Source organism: Anser cygnoides, chromosome 20 (assembly GCF_040182565.1).
Source record: "Anser cygnoides isolate HZ-2024a breed goose chromosome 20, Taihu_goose_T2T_genome, whole genome shotgun sequence".
Classification (NCBI taxonomy): Eukaryota; Metazoa; Chordata; class Aves; order Anseriformes; family Anatidae; genus Anser; species Anser cygnoides.
This window is the reverse complement of record NC_089892.1, coordinates 12165001-12175217: the sequence shown is the minus strand read 5'-3', so window position 1 is coordinate 12175217 and position 10217 is coordinate 12165001. Positions and strand designations below refer to the sequence as shown.

General features: G+C 47.7%; 1 protein-coding gene across 7 annotated transcripts in view; it reads right to left on the bottom strand.

Annotated features, from left to right (window-relative positions):
- LOC106037110 (dual specificity testis-specific protein kinase 2-like) overlaps positions 1 to 10217 on the bottom strand; it is a 90937-nt gene that overhangs the window by 56317 nt on the left and 24403 nt on the right. For 4 of the 7 annotated variants that reach the window (XM_048052527.2, XM_013182870.3, XM_066980456.1 and 1 more), the window contains one exon: positions 919 to 10205. In XM_048052527.2, coding sequence (XP_047908484.2) covers positions 10104 to 10205 — 102 coding nt within the window. In that variant the 3' untranslated portion in view covers positions 919 to 10103. Of the gene's footprint in view, positions 1 to 918; positions 10206 to 10217 lie in introns of those variants that run through there. The other 3 variants (XR_007159602.2, XR_001207828.3, XR_001207829.3) reach the window with 1 other exon arrangement.

Here is a 10217-nt window from a genome sequence, read left to right as displayed (position 1 = left end):
CAGGGAAAGAGGATGTCTGACTGGTACCAACACATGCCACTCAACAGCCAGCAGAAGACAGAAAACATAATGTTATTTGAGGGCAAAACTGAACAAAGAATGATATTGTAAGTTGTGGCTTTGGCCCATAGCAGCTTTTAGAAAGCAGAAGCTCTACAGATGCTGACTAAGCTTGAGCATCTTTTTTCTGAAAAATCATTGCCTTGATTTAAAGACCAAGTGATGGTAAGGCTACTGCATCTCAGCAAAGCTCTCAGATGGTATTTCCTTCAGTGGCAAATACTGGTAATTTTCCTTCTAATCCATGTATTTGAAGCCTTCAGTGGTTTTGCAGTCTCTTTTTCTGTTGGACCCAAGAGTGATCTGAAAGGCACTGAATTCTCACCCCTCCCTGCAGGCCATGCTGGAGCTATGATGTAGCCTGAAATGGAAAGGACTGAGCTTCCAGTACAGTGCTGTTAGCACTGTCACCTCCCTGCTTCCCTTCCCATTGTCTCACACACCATGTACTCCAGGAACCACAGTGACATTGCCCACCAAGATCCAGCTGCAGCCAGGCCCAGAGCCAGCTTCAGCCATTCCCAAGGCATGTTTTCAGCATCTCGTTCTTAAGCCGCCATGGACCAAGAGCTGAATACAAGACAGTCTGTCCAGTAATGTGTGTAGTACTAAGACACTACATTAGTCCCAAGTTAAACCTCGCACAAGTGGCCAGCAGGTGCCAGTATCTTCCATTTCATTTTCTTTCAAGTAGCATTTGAAAACAGGCTACCCACGGGCAGATGGAAACAGCTTATCCATAATTTGACTATTAGCAGAACAAGTTAAATAACATGTCTTGTTCTTTGACTCCTACCCCTATAGATGATGAGTGAAAGGGGACCCTAGTGCTAAATTTGCACTGCAGGGACAAATCAGTCGGTGGAACCAGAGTATTTATTTGTGTTATGTTCCTAAAGGTTACAGGTTTGTTGTGCTACTTAGTGCACAAATGTGTAGCAAGGTAATACTTACAACATTGGTAAGCCTTAAAACATTGAGTCCAAACCTTGTGAGTGTGGGAAAAGTGAAGAGGCCGCTCACCCAGCACATGGGTGACATGCTGAGAAATAAATCTGAGGTTTTGCACATCCCTGTACATTAGGTCCTCTCCCTGCTCACTCCTCTTTTTTAGGTACATGACAAAGTGCATGTCTGAGCAGAGAACGCACTGAATTTCCCATAGTCACTTCCCTATCTCCAGAGGCTCAGTTATGTTTTTCTCTTATTCCCAGTGATATATGTGCCCTCATCAGGAGCAGGACCAACATCCTACAGCATCCAGTTCTGTCTGACCAGATCAGCCACCAATGTTGCTGTCCAGGAGCAGTCTCTCAGAGAAGCCCATAGCACTGCCACAGACAACACTGAGAACCACAAGCTCCTTTGTGGAGACATGAACTGATGCCGACACCCGCTATTTTAACCTAGCTAAAAGTGCTGAATCCCCATTCTCTGGTCCCCCAATACGTTTTCCTCTTATTACACAGAAACCTTCAATATTTAAATTTCAGCTCTGAAGGACACACAGGTTAGTAGGTTTAAGAGCACACCACGAACAGTCTACCCAAGTCCATCTGGTTGGTTTTCCTACACCTTCACTTGGTGAAGTGAATATTTCCATAGAGGAAATACTCAGGTATTTATTTGGGGGGGGGGGGGTTGGTACCTGTCTGGAGAGTGAGATTCTCCTGCATCCCCTAAGCTAATGCAGTAGGCTAGCACTGCATCCCCTCCAGCATGAGCCACAACCTCTGCAAGGCAGGAAAATGCTCTCTGTTGATACAGGCATGTGGGGAGTGGGAGTCGCCATGTGGGAGTGGGTCACAGACATCAGCCAGGAAGAACTGAAGCACTAGGATTCATGATATGTCTCCCTGGAGAGACATGTGCCATGTCCCCAGACACGCTAGTCCACTTGGACTCCCTTTGTAGCTAGTTGGGACTACTGGCAATGATGCAGTCTGGGATGCAAGTGACCCTAAAGAAGATGCCTAGCAAATGTGCTGGTGCATGGAGCTGGGGGGGGAGGAAGATATTGTTAGGAAAAAGAAATGGACCTGGAGTGAGTACACCACTGCTATAACTGGAAACAGAGGAATGACATCTACCCCTACAGGGTCTCCAAGATCCATCTCTGCTAACTGCCACAACTACCAGCCCAGAGCTCCCATCTTGACTCATGGAAGGGTTCTCAGTCCTCCATCAGCTCTTACACCTGACCAGTGAGGGAAAAAGCAGAGAAGAGACTTGAGACATCCTAAAGGACATGCCCTAAAGGAATATGCTCCCCAAACTGTCAGGATACCATCTAGTCCCTCTTGTTTGACATCTTCTTGACAAGGTTCTCCCCAGAAGAAAAGCAGAATGGCCCCCGTTGATCAGTGACTGATACTGGCTACTGCTCATCTGAGCTTTTCTTCCATGTCCTGAAAAGCTTATGAATCAGGCTTGCATCTTTTGTTTCAAAACCCTCCTCTTCTCCTACACTTACAACCCAGAAGGCCAACTGCATCCTGGGCTGCATCAAGAGAGGAGAGGCCAGCAGGTCAAGGGAGGTGACTGTGCCCCTCTACTCTACACTTGTGAGGCCCCACTTGGAGTACTGTGTTCAGGTGTGTAGCCCCCAGCACAAGAAGGATATGGAGATGTTAGAGTGGGTCCAGAGGAGGGCCACAAAGATGATCAAGGGGCTGGAGCATCTCTCCTATGAAGAAAGGCTGAGAGAGCTGGGGCTGTTCAGCCCACAGAAGAGAAGGCTCCGGGGAGACCTCATGGCAGATTTTCAGTACTTAAAGGGGTCTTATAAAAAGGATGGAGAAGGACTCTTTACTCGGGCGGATAATGATAGGACAAGGTGGAATGGTTTTAAACAAAAAGAGGGGAGATTTGGATTAGAGGTTAAGAAGGAAATTTTTCACTCAGAGGGTGGTGAGGCACTGGAACAGGTTGCCAAGAGAAGTTGTGGATGCCCCATCCCTGGAGGTGTTCGAGACCAGGTTACATGAGGCTCTGAGCAACCTGATGTAGTGGATGGCATCCCTGCCTACGGCAGGGGGCTTGGAACTAGATGATCTTTGAGGTCCCTTCCAACCCAGGCCATTCTATGATTCTATGAAAGGAAAAGCAGCCCCCCAGCCAGATCAGGGCTGCTTCCAGTGATACCCTCATGCTTTGTCTGGGACATAGAAAGACCCAGCAGGCCAAGCCACCCATGGGATTACTGCCAGCCTCCAAGGGCTCCACAGCAGCTTTTTCCAAGGAAGAACACAGCAGTTTTGCCATGTGCAAGTGCCCAAAGATTTCACAGCTTGTAAGAATTGAAGTTGTGTTTTTGCAGTGGAAAAATCCACTAACCTTGCACATTCAAAAGTGATTGTACAGGCATAACAATGGCATAACAGTGGGGGTATGTTAAGCAGAGAAGGGGACAGTGGAAGGTCCCATTGTACCAAAATAAGCAGGATGGCTATGAAAAACAAGACAAGCAGTTGCAGAATCAGAAAAAAAAAATAATAATAATAATCATGGGCCCCTCCAGTTACGAGAGAAGAAGAAATAAAGGGGAAAAGGAGAAATTAAAGGTCGGTCAAATAAAATTTTACATATATGGTATAGCAACAAGCGCCAAGTAGGTTGTGAACCTGTAGTACTCAGCCAATGAGGAAACAGGGAAGGACTCAAGCATCTGGTAATAGGGGATATAAGGTTATGATACGCTCCTGCTTGCAGGATGCCCACCATTGCAATCACAAATAGAATTGTTACTTCACTGAAATCCTCGCCTGAGCCCGTGTTATTGGCTGCAGATTGTTTCTCACAAACTGGGGGCTCATCCAGGATCCAGTTGCGTTCTGGGGACACCCGTTACCACCACAGCAGGAAGGCATGCCCTGCTGATTTCAGTGGTCATGTGCATTGGTGACAGTGGTTCTGCAGAGAGCTGACAAAGGAACCGAGACTGGTTAAGAAGGCAGGATCAGTGAAGAACTAGGGAAGAAATGAAGGTAGGCACTCCGGTTTCAAGAATTTACCCAGTAACTCTGTGCACAGACCAAGATAAGAAATACTAAGTATTGCCCTGGGAGTCAGGTAGGACTCTTGTGTGAAGTGTGATTGAGACACACTTTAGTAGGAAGCAAGTGTGGAGTCCCGATCTGCGGTTCTGTAGCTCCACAAGAGGCGCAGCCAGAGATGGACGAAGCAAGAGGTAAAAGGGAGAAAGGAAGAGTCTTGGGAAAATCTGGTGTACAATACCCCCCTGCATGGTAAAGTGCTTGGCAGTACGCCAGAGAATCTACTAAACCCATAAGTGTACGGTACCCTGTGTATGGTAAAGTGCTTGGCAGTACACTCCCATTTTCTAGAACTGGAACGTTAGTGTGTGGTGCCCTGCAGGAGGAAAAATTTCTGTAGCAGCACACTGGCAAGGGCTAAGAAAAATGGGAAATAAGTGTTCCAGGGGACAGGGAGATATCCCTGGGGCAGTGCCTGACAGTCCTTCAGGAAGAATGATAAGAAATTGGAAAAATAATCCCAAAATTAGAGGAAATTATAAAAAAGAAAATGATTAAATACTGCGTATTAATCTGGACAAAGGAACCAATTAAGTAAACAGCCGTATTTTGGCCAAAATATGGGTCTGGTGAAAATTCAGGCTTTAAATTTATATGTAAACAATAAGATTCCTTTTTCCAAGGAGGAGTCAAGTTATGCTGCTTGCTGGGTGCAGGGGATAAGTCAGTTTTTATTGAAAAGGAGTAGGACCAGGAGAAAGAGGAGTCAGAGGAAAGGACAGGTAGATAGGAACCCTTGGATAATTTACCCTGTCCCTATAATCCTAAAATTGCATCGGCGGCAGCAGCAGCCACTCCAGGAAGGGAGACAGGAACTGCAATTAACACTTCCTTCCCTACAGAAGGAGCGCACTCTAGGCTCTGGCAAGAATTAGAACAATGTAGAAGATATATTGATAATTTCCCATTCCCTGATACTAACAGTACTAACACTCCTATGTATCCTCTTAGGGAGGTACCAGTGAGGCAAGCACAGAAGTGAATTCCACCCCCCCCCCCCCCCAGCAGAGAGGTTAGAATTTTTAAAAAGGAAATAAAGTCTTTAATTGAGGACCCTATAGGATTAGAGCAGTTAGATCAGTGTCTAAGGCCTAATCTGTATTCCTGGGGGGGAAATGATGTCAATCTTGAGTATATTATTCACTGGAGAAGAGGGGGAGGGGAATGATTATCCAGAGTGGAAGAAGGAGGAGAGATTGTTTGCTGTTATAAATTCAAAACAGGGGAATCAGGACTTCTCAGAAAGCTAGTCCCACTGAGAGCCCCTGATAAATGTAAAGGGTTCAAGGGTTGAGATATGGACAGCAAGATCACTCTACAATTATCGTCACAGGCAAAACAGACTTAGCATAGGGAGATTAATAAAATTTATTACCTATTGTTGATGGGCTGGAGCAGTGAGAAACAAAGAAATAAACTGGGGGCTGGGGGCACCTTCCCCCATTGACCCTACTCCACCTCCTCCCTGCCCTGAGTAGTGCAGGGGGCAGGCACGAGTGAGGGCTGCAGTCAACCCGCATGTGGTGCTTCGTTTCTACCACTCCTTCACAGCCACTCTCTTCCCTGGTCCAGTGCAGGGTCCCTCCTGCAGGATGCTGTCCTTCCTGCAGGATGCAGTCCAGGAAGTTCCTGCAGAGCACTGATGATAACTTTTTGACACAGGTGGTCGAGGAGCCAACAAGGACAGGAGAGGTGTGCTGCTGGATCTTGTCCTTACAAACAGAGAAGGGCTGGTTGGAGATTTGAAGGTTGGGGGCAGCCTTGGCTGCCGTAACCATGAGATAGTGGAGTTCAGGATACTGTGAGAAGGAAGCAGGGCAAGAAGTAGGATTGCAGCCCTGGACTTCAGGAAAGCTAACTTTGGCCTCTTCAGGGACCTACTTGGAGGAATCCCATGGGTCAGGGCCCTAGAAGGAAAGGGGGTCCAAGGGAGCTGGTTAGTATTTAAACATCACTTCCTCCGAGCTCAGGATCTATGTATTCCTATGAACAAAAAAAGCAAGCAAAGGGGGCAGGAGAGCTGCTTGGATGAGCAAGGAGCTCCTGGAAGGACTCAAATGGAAGAAGAAAGTATACAGAACGTGGAAAAGGGGACAGGCCACTTGGGAAGAATATAGGGACATTGTCAGAGGATGCAGGGATGTAATAAGGAAAGCCAAGGTCCATCTAGAGTTAAATATGGTAAAGGGTGTCAAGGACAACAAGAAGAAGAACATACATATCAATAGCAGAAGTAAGACTAAGGAAAATGTGAGACTGCTGCTTAATGAGGTGGGTGCTCTGGTGACAAAGGATACAGAGAAGGCAGAAGTACTGAATGCCTTCTTTACTTCAGTCTTCACTGCTAAGACCAGCCCTCAGGCATCTCTGATCCTAGAGACAAGAGAGGAAGTCTGGAGAAAGGAAGACTTTCCCTTGGTCAAAGAGGAGCAGGTCAGAGACCTCTTAGGCAAACTGACACCCACAAATCTGTGGGCCCAGACAGGACGCATTCACGAGTGCTGAGGGAGCTGGTGGATGTTACTGCTAACCCAACATCTTTGAAAGGTCTTGGAGAACAGGAGAGATGCCTGAGGACTGAAAGTAAGCCCATGTCACCTGAGTCTTCAAAAAGGGCAAGAAGGACCCAGGAAACAAACAGCTGGTCAGCCTCACCTCCATCCCTGGAAAGGTGATGGAATCAATCATCCCAGAGATCATCTCCACGCACATGGAGCAGAAGGTGATCAGGAGTAGTCAGCATGGATTCAGCAAGGGGAAATCATGCTTAACCAATCTGGTAGCCTTATACAATGGGATGGCTGGCTGGGTAGATGAGGGGAGAGAGCGGATGTTGTCTACCTTGACTTCAGCAAGGCATCGACACTGTCTCCTCATAGGCAAGCTCAACAAGTGTGGGATAGATGAATGGCCAGAGGTGGAATGAGAACTGTCTGGATGGCAAAGCACAGAGGGTTGTGCTCAGCAACACAGTCTAGTTGGAGGCCTGTAGCTACAGGTGTCTCCCAGGGGTCAGTACTGGCTCCAGTGTTGTTCAACTTTTTCATCAATGACCTGGATGATGCAACAGAGTGCACCCTCAGCAAGTTTGCTAAGGACACAAAACTGTGAGGAGTGGCTGATACCCCAGAGGGCTGTGCTGCCATTCAGAGGGGCCTGGGCACGCTGGAGCACTGGACAACGTGGAACCTCATGAAGTTCAACAAAGGCAAATGCTGAGCCCTACACCTAGGGAGGAATAACCCCATGCACCAGTACAGGTTGGGGGCTGACCTGCTGGAAAGCAGCTCTGAGGGGTAGGACCTGGGATTCCTGCTGGACAGCAGGTTAACCGTGAGCCAGCAATGTGCCCTTGTGGCCAAGAAGGCCGACGGTATCCTGGAGTGCATTCAGAAGAGTGTTGCCAGCAGGTCAAGGGGGGGGATCCTGCCCCTCTACTCAGCCCTGGTGAGGCCTCACCTGGAGTACTGTGCCCAGTTCTGGGCTCCCCAGTACAAGAGGGACATAGAGCTCCTGGAGTGAGTCCCGCGGAGAGCTACAAAGATGACGAGGGGACTGGAGCACCTGTCCTACAAGGACAGGCTGAGAGAACTGGGCCTGCTTAGCTTGGAGAAGAAAAGACTGAGAGGGAATCTTATCAATGTCTATAAATATCTGAAAGGAGGGTGTCAAGAGGATGGGGCCAGACTCTTTACCGTGGTGCCCAGCGACAGGACAAGAGGCATCAGGCACAAACTGAAACACAAGAAGCTCCAGCTGAATAGGAGAAAATATTTCTTTACAGTAAGGGCGACAGAACACTGGAGTAGGTTGCCCAGAGAGGTTATGGAGTCTCCTTTGGAGATAATCCAAACCTGCCTCTATGTGATCCTGTGTACAGTGTGCTAGGTGGCCCTGCATGACAGGGGGGTTGGACTAGATGATCTCCAGAGTTCCCTTCCAACCTCAACCATTCTGTGATTATGTCCATCCCTTGGTAGCCAAATACACACCCTGTGATTTCTGTCCCACCACTTTGCTGCAATGATGGTGTTGTCTGGCTGTCACTGAAGATGCACAAGTACATACATACTGTTTGTGCTGCCTTTGCAGCCCTTTTCATTTAGGGGTCTAAAGCCCCCAAACTGGTGCAAGTCAAAAAGTAGCCACTCTGCCTTCCTCCAAGTTGAAAAACTTCCTTTATTTTCGGTCTTCTACTTCTCAAGGCTTTGCTCCTTGCTGTTAGCAGTATGAAGCTGGGAGGAAGATTTTTGCTGAGTAGTTTTACTGTTGAGCAGGAGGTTTCTTCTGCACAGATGTCAACAGCATGATGGCAGCTCTGGGGAATGAGAATTTCTCTGGACATGTGGCTGAGACAATGATTCTGGTGCCATTCAGTGCATTTCATGTCAGGTCCTGATCATAAGGAAATCCCTAGGGAAAATGCACCACTCCTCCACAACATCTCTGTCCTGGCACACTAGTGACACTCCCTTGTACAAGCACCACAACACAGAGATGTTGGGCCATATGTGACACCAAATTCTACTTCAAGAGCTTGAGATGAGACTCACATGTAGGTCTATACCACTATGTGAGAGCACATCATTCCTCCCACAAGGCTGAAAGCTCCATTGGGTTATACACTATACAATTACTTTCTCATGGACAAATGAAGGATCCTTGCTCCAAGAGCTTACGGTCTACAAGAAGAGAGCCACTGCTCCACCACTATACAGGCAATATGCCTATTTACACTCACAAAAATTTTGGTCCTAGTAGAACCTGTCTTTCACGATGATGGTGCAGCCATCGGCTGATCTGGAGACATGAACTTGTCTGCTCAACTCTCTCTCTTAATTTGCAGTGCCAGACCATTTCTTGCCATTATTCTTCCCAGCTCTGGTTTGGATCTGCAGACCTAGCAACCTTCCTCCAGCCCACAGAAGAAAACACAGAAGAAAGTACCAAAAGAAAATCCTTTCATGGCTGCATGAGCCCTGGGGCCTGCAAGGGTGTCTAACCGCTGGAGAGACAATGGGATGCTCGACCAGGCAGAGGAATAGGTGAGATACTGCATAATGCCAGACCCAACTCTCCCCTGCTTTGGCCTCACAAGCTGTTGGCACTGTGCTTGTCACCATGTATTTGCAACAGGATGAGAGGTGGGGAGGCAGACTCCTAAACCCAGACTCCCATCTCTGAACCCAGACTGAGGACAGTGGGGAGAAATCCAGACTGCTACAATACTGGGACAACTCTGACGTGGCATGTGCCTGACAAAGCTTTTATGATAGGAGATATTAATTGGTTAATTCATATCTTGAGGAGGCACACCCTACCCATTGCCTCAGCCCGGTGCAGGTGAGCACCCTGTGGATAGTCCCAGCACTCCAAAACTTTGCCTGATACTGATGCATCCTGTGTACAATGTCAAGGAACCTAGTCAGAGATTTAGAACGTACCTGTCCTTGCAAGGCTACCAGATGGGTGTTGTAAGGCTTTGAAATATAAGGCAACCCTGAGGCTCACTGAGTGTGTCAAAGCCCTACTCCTTCACACCACAAGGACCACAGCCTCCATAGAGGAGATTCCCCAAGGCCAGAGGGGATATGGAAGGGGAAGACCCTGAGTCCAGGGGACACGTGGAAGCAGGAGAGAACTACATTTCTGTTGGGTATTTGGAAAGCATCTGCAAGGGAGTTCAGGTCCCTGACCTGCCCCTCCAGGATCATGTGCTTTTAACATGCAAATGAACAAAAGCTGCTTGAGTCTGAATTACATCTGTTAAAAACCTACCTAAGAAATATATACCCTTGATAAATCCCTTCTCCATTTTTAACCACTTTTTCCAACCCAGAAATTAGAGACTGAGACTATGATTAAATAAATACCAGTGTGTCACTTGGCTGTTCCCTTTCCCACCTTCCTTCTTCACTCCTGACCCTCCAAGACAGTTGATTTACAGTTTGTGCAATACTCCACCAGGCCTTGCAGGAGGCCCACAGCTCAGCCCAAAAGCTGATTTTCCCTCCTAGGCTCCAGGCTCTCTGCAACATCCTCCAACTCATCCAGGATTTCGGAGAAAGATGGCCTCTTAAACGCTTCCACCTGGAACGAGAA